Source organism: Schistocerca serialis, chromosome 7, assembly GCF_023864345.2.
Source record: "Schistocerca serialis cubense isolate TAMUIC-IGC-003099 chromosome 7, iqSchSeri2.2, whole genome shotgun sequence".
Classification (NCBI taxonomy): Eukaryota; Metazoa; Arthropoda; class Insecta; order Orthoptera; family Acrididae; genus Schistocerca; species Schistocerca serialis.
Genome location: NC_064644.1, coordinates 213,334,181 through 213,358,270, shown reverse-complemented (window position 1 = coordinate 213,358,270; position 24,090 = coordinate 213,334,181). Strand labels below are relative to the sequence as shown.

At 40.3% G+C, this 24,090-nt stretch overlaps 2 protein-coding genes and 1 long non-coding RNA gene across 5 annotated transcripts in view; 2 read left to right on the top strand and 1 right to left on the bottom strand.

Moving 5' to 3' along the window:
* The window catches only part of LOC126412091 (glutathione S-transferase D7-like), a 244,675-nt gene that overhangs the window by 75,170 nt on the left and 145,415 nt on the right, over positions 1-24,090 (top strand). The window contains exon 6 of one of the 3 annotated variants that reach the window (XM_050081510.1): positions 6,628-7,019. The exons of the other annotated variants lie outside the window; for them this stretch is intronic. Coding sequence (XP_049937467.1) covers positions 6,628-6,786 — 159 coding nt within the window. The 3' untranslated portion in view covers positions 6,787-7,019. Of the gene's footprint in view, positions 1-6,627; positions 7,020-24,090 lie in introns of those variants that run through there. 3 annotated transcript variants of the gene reach the window in all.
* LOC126412092 (uncharacterized) overlaps positions 1-24,090 on the bottom strand; it is a 152,693-nt gene that overhangs the window by 3,439 nt on the left and 125,164 nt on the right. The window lies entirely within an intron of this gene.
* The window catches only part of LOC126412090 (nischarin), a 210,214-nt gene that overhangs the window by 167,969 nt on the left and 18,155 nt on the right, over positions 1-24,090 (top strand). The window lies entirely within an intron of this gene.

The following is a 24,090-nucleotide window of genomic DNA, read 5'->3' as shown; positions in this document are numbered from 1 at the left end:
AGCGCACTTTTGATGGTTTGTCGGGAGGGGGAAGGGGGGAGGAGTAGACCAGGGGTATGGAGTCTTTTTAATATTTTAGAAGACGAATGGGGACTTTTAAGCAGCTATACAAACATCCCAGTTCCGACCCTATTAAAAATCTGTGTAATACTGACTCTTAAATGATTTTCTTGAAAGAAAAACACCCAAGTACGCTATGTTTTTTCTTTTCATCGTCCTACGTGCAGAAGATTGCATTAATAAAGGCAAGGACTGGTCACAGTGGAACATTATTTTCAGAATGGGTTGGCTGGTTTGGGGGAGGGGACCTAACAGCAATGTCTTCGGTCGCATCGGATTAGGAGAGGATGGGGAAGGAAGTCGGCCATGCCCTTTCAAAGGAACCATCCCGGTATTTGCTGGAAGCGATTTAGGGATCACGGAAAACCTAAATCAGGATGGCCGGACGCAGGTTTCAACCGTCGTCCCCACGAATGGGAGTCCAGTGAGCTAACCACTGCGCCACCTCTGTCGATCAGGATGAGGAACAAAGACATCACTGTAGGGGCGCCACAGGACGATACTGGAACAATTCTTGTTACATCTGATTGATCTTCCATTATGTATCCAAGAAGCGGAAATAATTTTTTAATCAGGCGTAATGGAGAAATCTTGATACTGGAAATTGAAATACAATGTTCTTGAAAATTAGTAATTGTTTTTCTGCAAGTGGACTAACATTGTATTTATACAAGGTGCTTCACAATTCATGTTACACACTTCTAGATGTTGTAGATGGGACACAGTGTCAAAATTACAGGCTCCGGCGCCTGTAAATGTATATGCAGGGTAACAATAATTGAACTATATGAAAAAAACTTAAATTAGTTACAAACTACGGCGTCCACACACTTTATTCAACGTATAAACTTCATTACAGATATTTACATTTAAGTAATGACATGTTCGATATGCCTGTCGTGATAGGCAATGATGTGGCGCAGACGAATAGCGTTCTTCATGATCCGCTGAAATGTCGGAACATCGATACCGTCGATGACTTCCTGAATGACTGTTTTCAGCTCAGCAATGGTTTTTGGGGTTATTGCTGTACACCTTGTCTTTAATATAACCGCACAAAAAGGGGTTGCATGTGTTCAGATCGGGAGAATATGGCGGTCAATCGAGGCAGATGCCAGTGGCTTCTGTGTACCCCAGAGCCAGAATGCCGTCCCCAGAGTGTTCCTTCAGGACATGAAATACTCTCCTGCTTCGATGGAGTCAAGCTCCTTCTTGCATGAAGCACAACTTGTAGATATCAGTGTCACTTTGGATTACAGGGATGAAATCATCTTCCAAAACCTTCACGTACCGTTCGGTAGTCACCGTGCCAACAAGTAATATCGCACAAGTTATTCCGTTACTGGATATTGCACACCACACAGTCACCCGTTGAGGGTGAAGAGACTTCTCGATCGCGCAGTGCGGATTTTCAGTCCCCCAGAAGCGCCAATTTTGCATCCAAATGAAAGTGGGCTTCGTCGCTAAACCAAACCATACAGCGCGTACTGATTCTCACCATTCCCCGCGGCCATCCGTCCAGTTTGAACTCCTAACGTAAACTGTTCAGAATTTACGACGATCTTATTTCTTGTTGTTCAATAATTGTTACCCTGTATATACCGGGTGGTTCCGTGATGATGTTAGAGACGTTCAAGGATGATGGAGAAGGATCAATGTGTTAATTTCAGGTAAGGACCACTGCACTGGTAATGAACGAGCCGAAAGTTATCAGTGAAAACCGTTCTGATATTTCTGACGCTGGAATGCATGTACCAGTATTTGATTTTGGAGAGGATAAAGTAATAACAGAAGTAATTGAAGGTGACCTCAAATCAGTAGTACATCTGCTAAACCATATATGTACAGAATATAGTCTTAAAACATCGTTACATAAGAATAAAGTTACAGTGATTCAGGGTATATTCCCAGTATGGTCGGAAATAGAATTACCAACGAAATACGTCTCTGCTGTTATGATTTTGTTAACGATATACATGCAAAGATGCACAGATTTCAGGAAATACGTGATGCAATAAACGTAACACTTAGCTACAAAACCGGAAACATTATAAAAATTAAACTTCATAAAACTATGTTTATGGAAGCGAGAGTTGCCTAACTAAAAATAAAGATGAGAGCAAAGCATAAGATGAGAGCAAAGCATAAGAAGCAGAGATTTGATTATCGAGGAGAGAGAAGTGCTGCACAAGTAGAAATTTAATAAAGAATGAAAACACCTGAAATGAACTGAAGTAACTGGCTAATAACAATGATATAACTGATTGAACTGCAACCTAAAAGGAAGGTGGAACATTGGTTCTCCATGGAAATGATGAACATAAACTTTGTGAAGACCAATCAGACGGGTATGTGAATCCTATATGTGAGGTGAAGCTAAATATGGTGAAAATCTTCCCCAGAGATTGAATGTTTCAGTAACAGCAAAAGGGAGTCATGTACAATATTAATTACATAGCAGGAGTGTTTGGAACTAAAACTAGTGGGTAACTGTTGATATTCAGACATGTGGTGGATGTCTCATTGTTCATAGTACGTCACGCATAGACTAACACTGGCTTCTTCCTACATCCATCAAGGGTATATTTTGTGTACTTTGTCGCACCTGCATGGGTGGCATATCCTAACCAACAGGAAGTTTTAGTGAATTTCGAAAATGATTTTTTATACAATTTCAAATGTAAGTGCAGCTACTCATGGAGATCCAGCGTGGGCAATAATTATCGTATAGCGGCGAAATTTGGTATATATGCTAATGCATTTATGTGGAACCGATTTACACTGGGAAATAATTAGTTCAAATTTTGGCCACCAGGTGCAGATCTCACGCTGTGCACTGCTTGTATGACAGTGTGACATCCACGCTGTCATTTGACAAGCCATAACGTGAGTGAACATTATGCTATCGAGAAGAGGGACCGCGTACTGTCAGTGACACTCTTTTGTGTGGACGGAAGCAATTACGGTGCTACTTCGAGAGAGTGTCGCCGTCTGAAATCTCTGAGGAAAGGACCGATGTAGTTAAGTGGTTTAAAGAAGATTACAATGAAATTCGAAAACTCGGGTGAGCTTGGTGTGGCACCTGGAAGAGGAAGGTGTTCTATCCCAGTTTAAGTTATTGACGAGGTTGCTGTTGCTGTAACTGACCACACCACATGTGCCCCAAGCAGTGCTAGTGCTCGTGCAGTATCACGAAATCGTCAACAGTATGGAACGTTCTGCGGTCTACATCACACTGGTAAGAAGATCCACGTGGTCTAGCAATTGAAACGTTATGATCCACGACAACGTTCTGATTTTGCTCTCCAGCTTCTGGCACGGATCGAAGTTGATGATATGTGGCCAGGCACATTTTAAACTACAGGCTGCAGTGAACACACAGAACTGCTGAATTTGGGGTACTGTTAAAGCCTTTGTTGTGCACAAGAGCCATTGCACTTGCCGTAGGTGACTATTTGGTGTGGATTCAGAAACACGTTTAATCTCAGTCCGTTCCTCTTTGAAGGGAATACACCTAGAAGACCTGTCAGATCGACCATGACATCTGCACGTTATCGAGACAGCGTGTGATTTCTGCTTTCGAAGAGCGCTGCTGTGTCTAAATCACGGTTTGCAAACAAGATGGGGCAACACCTTATGTAACTCACCCATCCAAGGACGTAGCTAAAGGAGGGGGGGGGGGGGGGTCCAGAGTGTCAGGACACCCATCCCCTCCATCACCTAAATGAAATTACACATGGCCTAGTTCCCATGTATTGGAACTGAAAAATATTTCGATTTTTAATCGTACAACGAAAAAGCGATATGAACTATTGATAGTCAGCAAGACCAACGATAAATTTAAACTGTCTGTGCATCCATAGCACTATTTCTTTAAAGTCAGTACCGCCATTACACTGTTGTTTATTTGCAGTGTTCAAAAATGGTTCAAATGGCTCTGAGCACTATGGGACTTAACTTCTGAGGTCATCAGTCCCCTAGAACTTAGAATTACTTAAACCCAACTAACCTAAGGACATCACACACATCCATGCCCGAGGCAGGATTCGAACCTGCGACCGTAGCAGTCGAGCGGTTCCAGACTGTAGCGCCTAGAACCGCACGGCCACTCCGGCCGGCTTGCAGTGTTACATTTACACTTACACAATTATGATTTCGGCTTCAAAGTGCCATTATCAAGTGTTTTAAGTGTTATATTGCCTGGGATGGCATACTGTCGTATTAAAATATACTCAAAATGGCTCTGAGCACTACGGGACTTAACATCTGTGGTCATCAGTCCCCTAGAACTTAGAACTACTTAAACCTAACTAACCTAAGGACATCACACACATCCATGCCCGAAGCAGGATTCGAACCTGCGACCGTAGCAGTCGCGCGGCTCCGGACTGAGCGCCTAGAACCGCGAGACCACCGCGGCCGGCTAAAATATACTATTAGACGCATTGTCTAAGAGTCGATATTTCTTGACTGCAGTCAAGATGGTGTACACAGTAATGAAACAAAACAGTAGGCTCTGCCAGAAATATCGACTCTTAGACAATGTGTCTAATAGCGTTCTTTTAATATGACAGTAAGCCACCACAGGCAATTTATAACACTTAAAACACTTGATAATTGCACTTTGAAGCCGAGATAATGATTGTGTAAGTGTAAATGTAACACTGTAAATAAACAACACTCTAATGGCGGTACTGACTTTAAAGAAATATATAGTGATTGTGGCCCCGCATTATGAAAAAAAAATTCATGGAACTATTCGCTATCGCCCATACCCGTTATAAACCAGACAAACTGCTGGCCTTGCTTGAGCTCACCTATTGTTTTATTATTCAGTTCAGCTCTTACTTGCAGTTGAATTTAATGTACGTTCGATTCCCGGCACCTTTCTGCTTTGGAAGAGAGCAGCTGCGTCTAAGCCACTGTTTTCATAGAAGATGAGGTAACACCCCATGTTACTCACCGAGTCAAGTACGTAGCTAAAGGGGAGGAGGGTCCAGTGCGTCCGGAACCCCTCCTCTCCGAATCAGCTAAATGAAATTGCACATGCCCTATTTGCCATGTAGTGAAACTGAAAGATATTTTGATTTTTAATTGTACAACGAAAAAGGGATTTGCACTATCGATAGTCAGCAAGGCCAACTAAAGATTCAAACTACCTATACATCCGTAGCAGTATTGGCTATCGCCCAGCCCCATTTTAGTCAAGACATATTGATGGTCTTGTTTGATCTCAGTTGTTGTTTTGCTAATCAGTTCAGTTCTTACTTGCTGTTGAATTTAATGTATGTGATACCGTTTATAGTTTTTGTACTGTGTGCTGTTGTGATGGTTTCTATTATGGACATGTTTGTAACACGATAGAAGAGGAAAACCGCTTTTGATTCGTCTGCTGGCGTTATGTTGAGTCAAAAATAAGTACACACTACTGTAATAGCCTAGTTACCTATCTACGACAATTTAATGTTAGTACTGGAGTCGTTATGTGGTGGCTGGTAGAACTTTGAGATTGCGGTATTTCAGTATTTCACAAAGCAGTGGAGTGGTACATATAATTAAAAATAACATATAATTAAAATCATTGCATGAAAACATATTTCGATTTTTTTCTGTTGCTCAAAAATCACGTTAATCAATAAAAACTTCACCCAAAAGGCGATAGTTGCATTTCTTTAAAAAATTTGCTCAGTATTCTATCATGCCCAAATGGCAAAACATTGCCTAATCTGGTCACATGGGCGGTACTCAGTTATGGAAACCAGTTCTGGTACGGAAAGATGGGGTGAAATTTGTGGAGAGCAAAAGGGGTATGTGATGAGAGCACATTCTGTCGATTAGCTCCTAAAATATTTTTTCACCGGGCTGTGTGTTTGTGTTTTCTTAAGGGACTTAACTGCTAAGGTCATCAGTTCCTAAGCTTACTCACTACTTAACCTAAATTATCCTAAGGACAAACACACACACCCATGCCCCATGGAGGACTCGAACCTCCGCCGGGACCAGTCGCTCACTCCAGGACTGCAGCGCCGTAGACTGCTCGGCTAATTCCGCGCGGCGCGGCATTGTGTATGACTTTTAAATTTATTACTTCTTTGCTTCTAACTCAATGCGCAACACATTCTGTCGACAGTATCCACTTATGCCACTGAATGTACATGATTATAATATTTTTTCTCACTTTATCTCACGTAGATCAGGAGATATGACATCATAAACACCGAGATTCCGCATTAACACATTAATATATCTAAGTTTCGCTGTCAAACGTTGCTTACAGCCCAAACTGGACATCTGTGAGCACCTGCACTTTAATTATAACCACATGATATAGTAATTTCACCGAGTAAATGGCAAGTAATGACTTCAGACATACAGCCTAATGGAATGCAACTGTGTATTTACTAATTATCTCTTATGTTAAGAAACACATCAAAAAGTAAAACTTTACACCAAAAGTTTCTCTGTTATTTTAATTGTCATTACTTCACACTATATGTGCAACAGCAGTGATAACTGTTCATCAATTTAATGAGCAGAATCGTCATTACATACTTCTCTGTTCAACAGGCGATAGGAGTGGACATGAGTGCTTATCCTAAGATTCGTGACTGGCTGAAACGCTGCAGAAGCACATTCCGTGGCTACGAGGAAGCAAACGCGGAAGGCGAAAAAATTATCGGAGACGGCATCAAGAGCCTCCTGGGGCCCAAGGCATACTTGAGATAGGTGTAACAGATTGTAACACATCTGACTTTTAATAAAAGGAACTTCATGAATTGCTACGGCAGTGCTGTCAGTGCTTTATTCTTGCAAAAAGATTTAGCTAAAAAAATCTTTAGACTGTGCTGAGAGCAGCGCTGTCCCTGTTTTAAATGAATGAAAATATGTCTACAGTGACTCAAAGATGTAAGTGAGATTTGTTAATAAACGAAAACAATTCCTGTTTGTGCCCATGGTCATTGTGAATATTTTGTGGATAAAACCGTCTGAATCACTTAATAAATTTGTTTATGTCTTCATTCTTTTGGCTACTGTTCTCATCATATGTCTGTATTTAAGACTAAAGAAACATAAAGAGCAACAGATATTTATTGAACAACATCAGCCTACAAAACAGGAACAATTAAAAATATTTTTAAAAATGTTCACTCAACAAAGATAATGTAGAACTTGCTTAACAAGCTTCAGTGACAATATTATAAATGTATGCCTAATGCAGATGTCAACTAACAATTTGGTTCACAACATTATATGAAGGTATAAGGTCTAGCCGACAGGTGGCGGTAGTTTGGGGGATGTTGCTTTCGAACTTTATTAATTTTTAGTTCATACTTATCAAAAGACAAAAATTTTTACATTACAAATATTCTAAGTCAAATTAATTGTGTTGTCGTATTTATATTGAATATTTGGAATACGGTGAAATAATGTCACAAGACCTGCTCTCTGGGCAAGAGGATTGTGGAGGTTCAAGCATGACACATTGATGATGCGCGATGGCGTCACCCGCTTGGGAAGAATGTCTGTTTGCTGTTGGTCAAACAAGGTTCTACCATACCCTGTATGTAGTAGCATGTGAAAACCATTGGTGTGATTGGCTAAAACACTTGCCCCAGAAGCTCTCATGTGATGACAGAAACTCTGATGACATTCCTTGTAGGGAGCCACAACATAAAGTACTGTCGGTTAGTAATTATTTCCCTAGATAAAAAAATCTTAGTCGATAGCCAGTGATTAGTGTGGATGTGTACGTGAGCCTGGACTGATTAAAGATTTAATTTGAGAGTGAGTTCCGAATTTTAGGATTAAACATATCGTGCACCACACCACGTGTGGTACTGACAGTGCTATGATAAAAAAAACTGCGGGAATTAATAAAAGGCATACCTTGAAAAAGAAAGAACTCTTTGTCTTTAAATATGTCTGCTTGTGTCTGTATATGTGTGGATGGATATGTGTGTGTGTGCGAGTGTATACCCGTCCTTTTTTCCCCCTAAGGTAAGTCTTTCCGCTCCCGGGATTGGAATGACTCCTTACCCTCTCCCTTAAAACCCACATCCTTTCGTCTTTCCCTCTCCCTCCCTCTTTCCTGATGAGGCAACAGTTTGCTGCGAAAGCTTGAATTTTGTGTGTATGTTTGTGTTTGTTTGTGTGTCTGTCGACCTGCCAGCACTTTCATTTGGTAAGTCACATCATCTTTGTTTTTAGATATATATATTTCCTACGTGGAATGTTTCCCTCTATTATAACTATATATAGGTAATATATGAAGGGAAATGTTGTTAGCAAAAAATTCAAAAAGTTCTTGACTGGTGTAATTCTGATTTTTACACGATACTCTAATGAGTATTTGGGTGGTCATAAGCTATAGAAATAAATACATATGTAATACATAGAGGAGAAACCTTGTTACCAAAAATCTTGAAACATTATTGACAGATTTACTTGAAGTAATGTTTGATACAAATAGCATTTTCACGCTGACCACTCTTAACGATCTCAGTTGTAGCAAGTGCAACTGCGATCTACATAACAAATTTGAAGTAGACGTACAGGCACTTCCAACAATGACTTCCTTACTCTACCACTAGAATATTATAGAGAACTGTTGCTGTATCCACTGTATCACATTGTTGCTGCTTTCATTAGGTCACATTCTTGCCGAATTTACGAATATTTGTTCATTAAACAAGTATTCGATAAACGATGGTTAGCTTCTCCTAATTCCATCAAGAATGTACCAAGTTTTATTTATCTGTCTATAAATAGATAGACATAATAGATTAACTTCAGTCATTGCTATAGTTGTCGTTGTGAAGGGTCAGTGTACAACGTACATGAGACACACATGCACAAGTTGTTTCATATGAATAAATGTTTTAGGTCATTAAAAAAGTTAGTCATACCTTCTAAAACAATTAATAACTTTAGAATAGTAAATATAATAACTAAAATAATAGAGTTCAGCTCACCAATGAGTAGTTACCCTTACGTATAAAAATTCAGTCTGCATATGTTAGTGTGCAAAACTTGAAAAGTAGTCTGTGGATTGACTTGAAATTTTGACACAGCATTGAATGCGAATACTTGCGTGTTTTTATATATCTATCTATATATATAATATATAAATAAGTAGGTAATATATAAAGGGGACATGTTAGCAAAAAATTCAAAAAATTCTTGACTGGTGTAATTCTGATTTTTACACACCACACTAATGAATATTTGGGTGGCCATAAGCTATATAAATAAATATATATGTGATACATAAAGGAGAAACCTTGTTACCAAAATTCTTGAAACATTATTGACAGATTTACTTGAAAAAATGTTTCAAATGGCTCCGAGCACTATGGGACTTAACTTCTGAGGTCATTAGTCCCCTAGAACTTAGAACTACATAAACCTAACTAACCTAAGGACATCACACACACCCATGCCTGAGGCAGGATTCGAACCTGCGACCGTAGCGGTCACGCGGTTTCAAACTGAAGCGCTTAGAACCGCACGGCTACACCAGCTGGGTAGATTTACTTGAAATTTTACACGATATTCTAATGAAAATTTAGACAGACAATAGGCAATATAATTGTGATGTAAATTATATATTTTTTGAAATATATACAATATATAAATAAATATACAGTATGTGAAATATATATTACTGAAATGTCATTAGCAAAAATCTTGATAACTTGAGTCACTGACTTCAAAATTTACATAGTACACTATCATACATTCAGACGGACATAGAATACATATTTTTAATCAATAATGTACAGGTGTTCTGTTAAAGCCGACTGCGAGAAAGAAAATCCTCTGCTGTGTTATGCTGTAAAAATGTGCAGTTTTGTTTCCTTTGTTTGCAGCCATTTTTAACTACAACAGTGGGACATATAAACCATTAGACAACTTGTTTATCCCATATATATTGTTTCTCAATATATATATATATTTTTAAACATAAATCGTAAGACAACAATGTGTTGGAGTTGTTTTTCTGGTTTATTGGCTGATGATTGGAATACTACTATAGAATCTGAATTTGCAATGAAAATGAAATGAGCATTTGGCGTATTGGCCGGGAGGCCCCTTACGGGGCAGATCTGGCTGCCTTTGTGCAGGTCTTATCACATTGGGCGACCTGCGCGCCAGATGGGGATGAAATGATGATAACACAACACCCAGTCCCTGAGCGGAGAAAATCCCCGACCCAGCCGGGAATCGAACCCAGACCCCTTAGGACGGCAGTCCGTCACGCTGACCATTCAGCTATCGGGGCGGACTGAATTTGCAATAACAATAAACAAGACTCGAGGTCACAACAGAGAGGAGGAGATAATGGAAACGGGAGGAGGAGGAGGTGGTGGAGAGAGTGAGGGATTGGAGGAGATTGGCAGAGACAGTGTTGAGGTGGGGATTAGGGCGTATATTCCATTCCTGTACATATTAGAAACGTGTGCTTTCTATTTTCTTTCTTTTCCATTTAACTAATCTGACCCAAGGCAACACGTGGAGGGTACAGCTAACTCAACATAAATTGTTTTTTGAGCTTTTTGGCCAACTTCACCCCAGTGGTCAACTCACCCCATTTGACTGTAGCCGTAAAAAGCATGGTGTATGATACAATAGTGAAATGTAGAGAAAAAACTGACAATGACATTTGGAAAATTTTTTGACGGATACTGCGTGACATTTTGTGACACTGAGCGACAGTATATGTTGTTGTAAATTATTATGTGGTGCATGGAACGCAGAGGGTAGTGATGTGGGATGACAAGTGAGAGACTGACATCAGGAGCAGAAGACTGTGAGACTCTGCTACGACGCCAACGTATTGCTTCACAGATGAACACAGCAGGAGAGGAGGAGGCAGCTGGCAGCAACAGGAGGCATACAATGCTTTCTGCAACAGTAGGGTGACCGCTGGAAGTGTCCAGCCGACCAGCCAGTACATGCAGCCTACGCAGATGGCCTTGTATCGTAAAATACAATATGTCGTCTGATCTTATCACTTTAAAAGGCTAAGCAGCATAGCGTGGCAAAGACCAGGGCGGCAGTGCGGAGCAAGGCAGAATGCCCTCGTGACGTAGAGCCGCATTGAGCCAGCAGATAATGAAATGAATAGGCTTATTTTAGCTAAAGAAATCAGTAACGTTTAAACATGGTTGATAATAAAAATGTTGTACTATTAAGGAATAGGGAGGTACGTTACTCTACTAGTGCAATAAATGACGGGATCCAAATTACGTCAGTTTCAAATGACGAAGTGTAGAAACACTTGACGAAAGTATATCCTGCAAAACATTTCAGAAGTGCAAAATAGTTTAGAAGTAATGGAAAGCAGACACTGTACCTGCTGACAGTGATTGTGAATGTCAATATCAATGAAATTCTCCAACAGCCGTGTAACTAAGATGTTATTTTACTTCATTTTGACGACAACCAGTTTTGGCGTTCCACTATGCCACCTTCAGGCCCCATATGCATCTCTCAAAATAAACGATAATGCCATATAGTGCCATATATCCCTGGGTTTCGTGAATTCAATCATTTCACAAGTTCTTCATTCGAAGACTTGGTAGCTATCAAGTCTTCAGTGGTTCACTGGAAAACTTGGTAGCTATCAAGTCTTCAAATGAAGAACTTGTGAAACGGTTGAATTCACGAAATCCAGGGATATATGGCACTGTATGGCATTATATTTTATTTTGAGAGATGCATATGGGGCCTGAAGATGGCATAATGGAATGCCGAAACTAGTTGTCATCAAAGTAATATATCTAGTTACACGGCTGTTGGAGAATTTCACTGATATTGGCAATCACTTAACCAGATGACGTTCCCTGTCCATGATGAACCAAGAGCGAGGTGAATCGTCTAATGAAAATGTAAGTGACAGGGATTATATGTTGCTGAAATATCTTAGAGAAGAGCAGCAAAATTTAAAAGCAGCTTAAAAAAACAGTGAAAAGACAAAAAAATCGAAAATTAAATTGAAAAAATTATATTAACAAATTTTTAAAACTGTGAAAATGAAAGATGCGAGTCGCTTAGAAACACCAACTTTACTTATGCAGTGTGAAAAGAGCCAAAAACTAGTTAATTGAGGCTTTATCAGAAGTATTTAAGAACAGACAACTGACTGAAGCACAGAAACCTAGAATAACTTATTTACAGAATGGCCAGAAAGAAACTAATGATAGGTGTACAACAGCTCATAAGCAGCTAGATAAAACGTTACGAAAGGTTCAAGTTGGCCTATTTAAGAGAGTAGAAGTACTCAGGAAGGTGTACTTCATTCTGAACTGAAAGAAATTTAAAGAAATGACAACAGACCTGAGGCAGAATTAGTGAGCAGGATGTAGATAGATCTGCATCAGTTATGCATCCTATACAGGCTGTGGTATCATACATAGTCAACCATAAGGCAGAAAACCAGTAGAAGACTTCATTGATTTCGATTTCTAGCCATCCACTGTCCCCTAGTTCATCCCTATGAAATCCCCAAACCGCCTTCCCTACCCTCTGGCTCCTACCCTTGTAACCACCCCCTGTGTAAAACCTGTCCCATGCACCCTCCCACCACCACCTACTCCAGTCCTGTAACCCGGAAGGTGTACAGGATCAAAGGCAGAGCCACGTGTGAAAGCACTCACGTGATTTACCAACTGACCTGCCTACACTGTGAAGCTTTCTATGTGGGAATGGCCAGCAACAAACTGTCCATTCGCATGAATGGACACAGGCAGACAGTGTTTGTTGGTAATGAGGATCACCCTGTGGCTAAACATGGCTTGATGCACGGCCAGCACATCTTGGCACAGTGTTACACTGTCCGGGTTATCTGGATACTTCCCACTAACACCAACCTGTCAGAACTCCGGAGATGGGAACTTGCCCTTCAGTATATCCTCTCTTCTCGTTACCCACCAGGCCTCAACCTCTGCTAATTTCAAGTTGCCGCCACTCATACCTCACCTGTCATTCAACATCATCTTTGCCTCTGTACTTCTGCCTCGACTGACATCTCTGCCCAAACTCTTTGTCTTTAAATATGTCTGCTTGTGTCTGTGTATGTTCGGATGGATATGTGTGTGTGTGCAAGTGTATACCTGTCCTTTTTTCCCCCTAAGGTAAGTCTTTCCACTCCCGGGACTGGAATGACTCCTTACCCTTTCCCTTAAAACCCACATCCTTTCATCTTTTCCTCTCCTTTCCCCTTTCCTGATGAAGCAACCGTTGGTTGCGAAAGCTTGAATTTTGTGTGTATGTTTGTGTGTCTATCAACCTGCCAGCGCTTTCATTTGGTAAGTCACATTATCTTTGTTTATATATATAAACACACACACACACACACACACACACACACACACACACACACACACACCACACACACACACACACACACAAAAGCACAACTCACACAGGCATGACCACTGTCTTTGGCCACCGAGACCAAACTTGATTTCCTTGATACATCTATTGTTTGCCTCCAAAATGCTACCGAGCTAGTTGAATTCAGCCTCGAGTAGCTCACTGCTTATTTATATGTTTGTCTCAGTTCCACCACCTTCCTAGTCAGTAACCATGACTTGTGTCTTCTTTGTATTTATTTTTACTTTTAGTTTTGTTACCTCTTGATTTATGACATTAAACATTTTAGTTAGATATTTCTCTTAGCCTGCCACTATTCCAGTTTCATCGGCTAATCTAGTGTTCTATTAATTTGTACAGACCTTTGCATTTGCCGTCTTGACTAATCCAATAGTTCTAGTTCTTGCAAAGGGTGATGTGATACCTTCTCCATGACATTTAGATATCACAGTAAATGATTTACTTTTGATGTTGTCACTAATGTTCTGTAGAAGTTCAGCAGGGATGTCATCTGGACCAATCACTTTATTTGATTTTAATCTATTTAATGAGGGCAGGAACTCTTTTTTTTTGTTATCAGTGGTGCCATATTATTTTCATTAATTAGTTTTTTGTCATCAGTATACTTGTCTAAATTTCCAATTTCAGCACCACTGTACAAATCTTCAGTACACTCATTCCATACCACTTACATCTTCTAGGACAAATAGCAGTTTCTCACTTTTATTATCTTTCACTATGTTACTCTTGGTTCTCTGTGTTGCAGCAGTGTAATCATGGAGTTAGCTTCATCTTGTTTTCCATATTTAAAATCATTTTGTATTTTTTTTATAAATTTTCCCACACATTTTTCTTTCTCTAAATGGCACATTGTTGTTATCTTTTTTTCGCTTTATATTGATCAGAGCTTTTTTTCTGTTAGACTATTACTTTTGTCAATAAGTTCCAATACTTCAGGGGTCATCTGAGGTTGCCTTCTTTTTATGTAATATGTCTGTGGCTGCATTTGTTATACCTGACTTGATAACATCCCAGCTGCTTTCATCCCTGTCCAATTCCATTGTTTCGTGCTTGCATTCATGTACAAACTCTGCATCCTTCAATTTATGTAGTGCTCATTTCTTTGGATATTTCAGCTGTGTTTCTTACATGTGGTATTGCACTTTTCTGCAACAAGTGTATGGTCACTATCTGTATTAGCACCTGGGTAACTATGACTTTGTTTCACTCGGTTCCTGTATATCTGCTTTACTATTATATAAGTGAGCATATATCTGCCACTACCATCAGGTGCCTTCCACATGCAGCATCTTCTCTTTGGAGCTTCATAATGTGTGCCTGTTATAACCATTTCATGTTGTTCACAAAATTCTAATAATTTCTCACCTGTTGAGTTCATTCTTCTCAATCTGAACTTACCAGCACATTTGTGGTTCTCTTGTATTCCGTCGGACATATTAAAAGCTCCCATGAGAATAACATTGTCCTTTATGTTTATCATTTCCATTAATTGGAGTCATCAATTTTTTCAGTTTCTTCATCATTACCCTTTGTCACTGGTAAATAAACTTGAATTATTATTATGTGAGCTGGGCTAGCTTCTAACTTTATCGTTAATATCCTATCAATCACATGGTAGCTCTGAAACCCATGACCAGTAAGGATACATATATTGTTAGATTCTGCTATAGTTGCTACATATGGGATACACAAATGGATCTCTAATGTGGTAATTTCCCATTGCTTTCCACATCTCCTTGATGAGCCATCTGCCTTCAGGGATAGTTTCTCATTCCAAGGCAAGGGGGTGCTCTACCTCCATCCACTCCTCTTCGCTCCTTGGAGATCATTGGCCCCTTATTCCAGACGACATTTGGTCCCCACCTTTGTTGGGTGCCTAAAGTGTTGCCCAGTCCCCAATATCTGGTGAATAAGTTGGCTGTGGTAGTACTGAAATTTGTTTTGAGGTTAAAAATTGCTGTACTGACAGAGCAGTAAGGGATGGCGCATTATCGTGATGCAGAATCCAATTATCAGCAATGTTGGCACTGACACGAAGAACTCTTTTACGATGTCTTTCTAAAATTTCTTTGTAATAATATTGGTTAACTGTTTGTCGAGGAGGCACCCACTCTTTATGAACAATTCCCTTGGAATCAAAGAAGCACACAAGCATTCATTTCACTTTTGACTTTGACATGCGATTTTTTTTTGGTCTGGGTGATCCCTTTGAGCACCATTACGAACTTTGGCATTTTGTCTCTGAATCGTACTGAAAAAACCAACTTTCATCACTAGTGATAACACGGCTCAACAATTCTGGATTGATTTCCGTTTGCTCTAATAGATCGGCTGCCACATTTTTCCGTGTTTCTCGCTGTTGTGGTGTGATATTTCTAGGAACCATTTATGCACAAATCTTTCTCATACCAAGATCTTCAGTTATTATTAGACGAACTGTTTCTCAATTGATGTTCATTTCTTCTGAAATAATTTTCACGAATAATCTTTGATCAGATCGTACGATTTCATGCACCCTGGCCAAATTGACATCCATCTTTGAGGTTGATGGTCGTCCACTGCGGTCTTCATCTTCAACATTTGTTCTGCATTCACTAAACATTGTATGCCAATGAAGAACTTGAGCTCTTGACATTCCCTCCTCTCCAAAAGCCTTTTGAAGCTTACTGTAAGTAGTCGTCGCATTTTCACCCAATTTAACACAAAAAGAAATGGCATACCATTGCGCGATATTATGCGGTTCCATTTCTGAGACGAGAGACACAAACTCTTGTTAACTTATTACAGCACAGCTCATGACTGAGCTGTTGAATCAATGTGCTGCTTGGACTAGAAGCAGGTTATAGAACAAGGTCAAAGATATTGTGCCTACGCAAGCCTGCAGGATTGTCACATCTTGCAAAGAAAATCAGTCTCATTACTTTATTGTCGCACCTCGTATATGTACAACTACACTCCTGGAAATGGAAAAAAGAACACATTGACACCGGTGTGTCAGACCCACCATACTTGCTCCGGACACTGCGAGAGGGCTGTACAAGCAATGATCACACGCACGGCACAGCGGACACACCAGGAACCGCGGTGTTGGCCGTCGAATGGCGCTAGCTGCGCAGCATTTGTGCACCGCCGCCGTCAGTGTCAGCCAGTTTGCCGTGGCATACGGAGCTCCATCGCAGTCTTTAACACTGGTAGCATGCCGCGACAGCGTGGACGTGAACCGTATGTGCAGTTGACGGACTTTGAGCGAGGGCGTATAGTGGGCATGCGGGAGGCCGGGTGGAGGTACCGCCGAATTGCTCAACACGTGGGGCGTGAGGTCTCCACAGTACATCGATGTTGTCGCCAGTGGTCGGCGGAAGGTACACGTGCCCGTCGACCTGGGACCGGACCGCAGTGACGCACGGATGCACGCCAAGACCGTAGGATCCTACGCAGTGCCATAGGGGACCGCACCGCCACTTCCCAGCAAATTAGGGACACTGTTGCTCCTGGGGTATCGGCGAGGACCATTCGCAACCGTCTCCATGAAGCTGGGCTACGGTCCCGCACACTGTTAGGCCGTCTTCTGCTCACGCCCCAACATCGTGCAGCCCGCCTCCAGTGGTGTCGCGACAGGCGTGAATGGAGGGACGAATGGAGACGTGTCGTCTTCAGCGATGAGAGTCGCTTCTGCCTTGGTGCCAATGATAGTCGTATGCGTGTTTGGCGCCGTGCAGGTGAGCGCCACAATCAGGACTGCATACGACCGAGGCACACAGGGCCAACACCCGGCATCATGGTGTGGGGAGCGATCTCCTACACTGGCCGTACACCACTGGTGATCGTCGAGGGGACACTGAATAGTGCACGGTACATCCAAACCGTCATCGAACCCATCGTTCTACCATTCCTAGACCGGCAAGGGAACTTGCTGTTCCAACAGGACAATGCACGTCCGCATGTATCCCGTGCCACCCAACGTGCTCTAGAAGGTGTAAGTCAACTACCCTGGCCAGCAAGATCTCCGGATCTGTCCCCCATTGAGCATGTTTGGGACTGGATGAAGCGTCGTCTCACGCGGTCTGCACGTCCAGCACGAACGCTGGTCCAACTGAGGCGCCAGGTGGAAATGGCATGGCAAGCCGTTCCATAGGACTACATCCAGCATCTCTACGATCGTCTCCATGGGAGAATAGCAGCCTGCATTGCTGCGAAAGGTGGATATACACTGTACTAGTGCCGACATTGTGCATGCTCTGTTGCCTGTGTCTATGTGCCTGTGGTTCTGTCAGTGTGATCATGTGATGTATCTGACCCCAGGAATGTGTCAATAACGTTTCCCCTTCCTGGGACAATGAATTCACGGTGTTCTTATTTCAATTTCCAGGAGTGTATATTGAGTGGTTTATAGTCTTGCAATTAGGAAATAAGTTGCAATTAGGAAATCAGTCGTCTTCGTTTAATGGGTCATGCTTATGTATTTATCTTCTGCGGGTTGTAATTGAACAAACAACTAATTGTATGAAGGGATGTAGGGATGTAATAGTATTTGTAGTTTTGTTAAAATATGGTCTGCTGGATTTGTTGTTCGTCATCTCAGAGACACACCTGACTGCCTCCTCTTCCTCCTCCTCCTCCTTCTTAATAAAAATTATTTTTGGCCCTTGTGATGGTGCAGTAACAGTACTCAGTAGGTTAGAAGACTGTCTAAGAGAGCTATGATAAGAGTTTCATTTACACTAGTTCCATGTTTGCTTAGCAAATAGGTAAATTGGGCTAAATTCATACAAAATATGTAGTTTATTTGACTTTTCCATGTTGTAATTATTCCCACGTCAGTTTTTGATCAACATGAATGCCAAGAAGTTTAGCTGAGTTACTATCAATGTCATTACTGCATAGATTAAAAAGAATATTTATGATTATAGACAGATTAATTTCCAATTTATTTACTCCTAACCTTATATCAGGCAGTGTGCGGAGTCTTCACTCTTTTTACTTTAGTGCTTCTTTGTCTCTTCTAGAAGGATGAAGACACTTATAATGTTTGGACTGCTACTATTAAAATGTTCTACTTGTTTCCTGATGCTTAGATAGCTTTGAAAATGACAGCAAGAGAGCTTTTTTTATAACAGAATTCTATGGGTGACAGTTGTAAATTTACTGAGGCCCATCAGTGTAGCATTGACAAATAGTTTGGATTTATACAAAGGAAATGTGATGAAATATTATTTTCAACTCTCCTCAGAGCTGATAATCCAGCTTTGAATCTCAACTGAACATAATTGAGACTCCTATTTACTTGTAAATGATGATAGATTTGGAGGTGCATGTAGTGCTGTACCACCTATAGGACTAATATTAAGAAAATGGGGCATCAGTCTCTAGAGCAAGATTTGTCGCCTTTTTGTGTAAATTGTAACCAGTGTCAACTTTAAACAGAAGGAAAGATTCCATTTGCAAGTACACATAATGAGTGTGCTTTGTGCTACAAGTCCCCTCCCCCCCCCCCCTCTCTCTCTCTTTCTTTCCTCCTTTCTTTCTTTTTTAATTACAGTGTTAGATAGGCCATAAATATCATCTAATTTTGAGGTGCTCTACATTTGCATGTTTTGCAAGTGATTTTGTGATATCAGTTCTCTTCATTATATTTCAAAATGTTTTATGGAGTTGTTATTATAATTTGTGTCCTGAATATTGTCTTATTTACAGTTTGACTGGCCAGAGTGGCTAGAGACAGTTGTCATGTGCTTGAGGTTTGCCTGCTTCTGTGAATGTGTGTTTGTTTTACTTTCTTTTCTGAAGAAGGCTTTGGCCAAAAGATCAGTGTGTAACAGTTGTTTTGATGTGCCTGTCTGTGTCATCTTTACAGTAAGTAGCAATCTGTCCTTTTCATAATTGATGAAATTCCATTGTTTGATTTTGCCTTATAGTTTGAGTTGCACTGGTGCAGCTCATGTAACTAGCACAAATAAGTTGAACATTAAATCCATCAAGTGTTTCATTAACATTTTTTCCTCTTGTTTAAAGCCATTAGAGATCATGACAAATAACAGTGAGACATACATGGAAGCTTTTTGCAGATTAAAAGCATTGCATTCTTTCTCTCTGGTTACCTGGTTTCTCTTTTCTGTCCAGCTACTCTTCTTCTTTTGCTCATTGTGGAAGTTCTTAAAGTTATTGATCGGTGACATGTACTTTCAGCAGTCAGAGCTCTGCTCTTAGTTCAGTCCAATGCTCTTGAAATTCTTCCTTACTTTCTCGAACCATTTATAGGATACTTTAGGCCCTTTGTTGAGCTGCATACATCCTTAACATATGTCCATAAAACTCTAGTCATTGTTTTGTTATTGACTCCATCAGCTGTGTATTAACCTGTGCAACTGTTTCTCTTCCTTGCAGTCCATATATTATCTTAGGACCCATTATTTTCTGAATGATCTTGTGTACAGACTTCTCAGCTTCTCTCAGTACAGCCTTTTCTGCCCTTCCGAGGCATTCAGTTGTGTACAGGCATTTGATTTTGAACACTGTATCATAGTGCCTGAGGTTAGCTCTTCTTGAGATCGCCTTTTTCTCAGACAGAAGACGTGCCTACAAAAATCTGTTTCTGTCTTCCCTTTCTTGCTGTTAGATTTAATTAGATTAACATTATCTGAAACATTTATACAATTCTTATTTCTATCCAGTTCAGCCTTACCAACATTCCACACATTAAAACTGTGTACTGGATGAGACTCAAACTTGGGACCTTTGCCTTTCGTAGGCAAGTGCTGTACCAAGTGAATTACTCAAGCACAAACCACGACCCATGCTCACAGCTTTACTTCTACCAGTACGTCATCTGTAAAGCTGCAAGGACAGATCATGAGTCATGCTTGCATAGCCCAGTTGATTGACCATTTGCTCACGAAAGGCAAAGATCGCAAGTTCTAGTCTCAGTCTGGCACACAGTTTTAATCTTCCAGGAAGTTACATATCAGTGCACAGTTTGCTGCAGAGTGAAAACTTCATTCTGGAAATATTCCACACAGTTTTAAAGTTCTTGTTGCAGTTGTCCATGCAATCATCATTAGCCTTACACTTAGCTAATCTAATTTCTGCCTTGTTTTTTTTTTTTCTTTTTAAAGCTATCAAACAATGGAAAATCCAGGATGGAATATAATGATATTATGAAAAGGAAAGTTGCTACTCACCATATAGTGGAGATGCTGAGTTGCAGATAGTCACAAAAAAACGACTGTCACAAATAAGCTTTTAGTCAACACGACACACACACACAGACAGACAGACAGACAGACAGACAGACACACACACACACACACACACAAACACACACACACACACACAAATGCACTCATGTAATGCAACCCGTACACACATGGCTGCAGCTGCCAGAGACTGCAGTCGTGTGTGTGAGTTCCGTTTGTGTGAGTATGTGTGTGTCTGTCATCTGTTTCTGACAAAGGCCTTGCTGGCCAAAAGCTTATATGTGACAGTCTTTTTGTTGTGGCTGTCTGTAACTCAGCATCTCTGCTATGTGGTGAGTAGTAACTTTCCTTTACATTATATTGTTGCTTTTTAAATCTATGTATTTTGTTTTCCTGCATCACTGTTTTTATATTTGTCACAAGAAATCATACTTAAGAGTTTAAATCAATGTAGGGTGGTTGTGATTTATGCATAGGCATGAAGTGACATTTACTGTTGATTGAGCAGCCTTCGTTCCAATACCTTAGGGTAACAGATTTTTAAAATGTTTACAAATACGTTATTAAATACTGTAAATGCATGCTTAAAATTCGCACTTAAAGCAAGATGTCATTCCACTTAATTTTTTGTAACAGAGTTCTGTAATTGTCTATGGTTTGATCAGTTAATACTAGACTAATCATTAATAATTTTGGATGTATGCTTGTTAATTTTTACTTTTGACCATGTATCTTCCCAGTCTGGCAGGAAATGACTGTTGAACAACCCTAGCTGATGCTGTTTTCTTTCAATATTGCTAATGACAGTTGGATCAGGATAAATGTCTTGTGGAATTGTTATTCTCTCAGTACAGGTTATGTGATACAAACATGATGAACAGGAAAAGTTGCTTAGGTGACTGCAGCCTAGCCAAAGTTTCTATATTCAAAAATTATTTACTTAATTTTTCACGATTGTGAAATCATTTCTCTATGGCCTGCATAAATAGTTCTCTGGCACTATCTGGAGCGTGTCACATTGTAATGTTGGAACCACAATCAAATCCAAATCTGAATGCAGGTTTGTCAGATAAGTGTAATGCTTGGAACTGAAAGTATGTTTATTATAGACACCAGTGTACACCAAAACAGAACTGAAATCATGGATGTAGAGTACTGCTATTTATACAAACAGAATGTTGATATTTATATAAATATCGAATACTCCAGAACATACAAACATCATAAAATATTTCAAGAACATTCCAGAAATGATAATTATGAAATGACAAATAATTCCTGGTAGTCTGCTTTGAGCTGGTGATCTGTAAAATGCCAGCCAGCTACCTGCTGTTTCAGAAATTCTCATTGGAACAAACTACAGCATCGTGGATCTAGGATCTTGTCAGTGTTCCTCTGTATGGCAGAGCTGGCGAATCTTTGCATTTTGATCATGCAATTGCATCTTCTTCACTATGATGAGCACTGAAGGCAGTTGCTTCCATCAAATCTTTGTGATCGTTGAGATCTTCAGCTTCCTTGAACCTCCCATCATCGATCTGCACCTTTTGATGGTAGTAGGGCTTCACAGAAAGGACATGGACAATCTTTGTGCAACTTTGACTTCATGAAGGTTCATAATTCTTGACTTTATACATGATGTCAGACAAATGAAAGATACAGTGTGACACAAAGTAGTGCTTTAGTAACTTTTCCGATAGTCCTATTTTTCGCCCAAGTATAAAAATCCAAATCAAGTCATCTGGGCTGTATCTCACTGGTCGATGCATAGCATTGTAGCGCTCTCTGTCCCTCTCCTGGGCACCTAGGGTCCTTTTGTGAGCCAGCTGTCTTGCTTCTTCAATCCTGGTAATGAGGTGTTGCAGATAGCCATCTTGAGAATCATCCAGGCAAGACAGAAACAGAGCATTGATTGTCCTTTTGGCCCTGCAACTGTGGAGCTGAAAGAAGAATGTGAAGCCCTTAGTGTCTTGATCGTAATCAGTCCGTCTGACAATATACATTGAGATCATATCTGTCAGAGTCTTATTAAATCATTCTGTGAGGCCATTAATTTGTGGGTGATAATCATTTGTCATCCTGTGGGTGATGTCACAGTATGAAATTAATTTGGATATTAGTCTTAATTAGAAAATTTTCAACAATGAGAGGTCATTGGGGGGGGTCTCAGTTCATCAAAAAAATGTCTCCTACAAGAAACTGTGCAATTTCTGGAGCTTCAGCACCCTGCACAGGTAGTCGATTCTTGTTTGTTGACTTTGGGAACCTCCCAAAGATGTCAATTCTAGTACAATGGAATGATCCTTCTGTAGGTAGGATTGGTATCTGTTGTCACCGAGATAACTGCAGCACATGCTTCTGTCATTATCCTTCCTTACAACAGCTCACATAGCGTCAGTGCATCTGTTGAGACATAGCCAGTCATACCCTTGTTTGATTTGGTCTAGAATCTTCACAAATCACAGGTGACTAGGTTTTTGAGTGTAATGGAAATACTTTGGGATTACTGGCTGTAGATGAAATGGCATGAAGAGCAATTATTTCTGCCCCATCATATCATAGTTCCTAATACACAATGTTCTGTTTAGTAAATGGAATTATCCTTTGGTCAATTCCTCCTCCTTCAAGGCTCCTATGGTTTTCAGCAATGCTGGATCTTCCCTCTGTTCAACAGCAATGTCATTTAATGCAGTGCTGTCTGAGATTTCATCCACACTGGCGTGTTCTTCCAAAGGAGACCTTAAAAGGCAGTCAATGTACTTGTACTTATGTCCACTTTTGTTTACGATTGTAACGTTGTACATCTGAAGCCTCTTTGGTCAATCCAATAAATCTTTCATGTTAGTCATCTAGGACAGAGAATGGTGGTCCATCACAACAATGAATGGTTTGCCAAATAAATAATGCTGGCAATTTTTGATGGCCAAAACAACTGCAAGGCACTCTTTCCCGTTTCTAGAACAGTTCATCTCAAACATGGAGATTACTCTGGAAGCATAAGCTATTACATTTTCAGCACCTTCCTGAACAGGCACCAGGACTGCCCTTATTCCAAAAGCAGTAGCATCAGTTGGAATTTCAGTATTGGCATTCATGTCATACCATTATTGGACTGTGGATGATGTAAGCATCTCTTTAAGGACAAGGAAGGATCTGTCTTGTGGCTTGTTCTAGGAAAAATTTCTCTCTCCCAGAAGTAGTTCGTATGAGGTTCATGCCTTGACACAGAAATCATTTATGAATCACTGGTAGTATGAGCACATTACATGAAAACTTCTCACGTCACAAATGTGTCAAAATGTTGGAAAATCTGTGACTGCTCTTACTTTCTCTAGAATGAATACATTACAAGAAAACTTCTCACATCACGAGTGTGGCAAGGAATCAGAAAATTTGTGACTGCCCTCATTTTCTCTGAATCGGGATGGACTCCATCGCT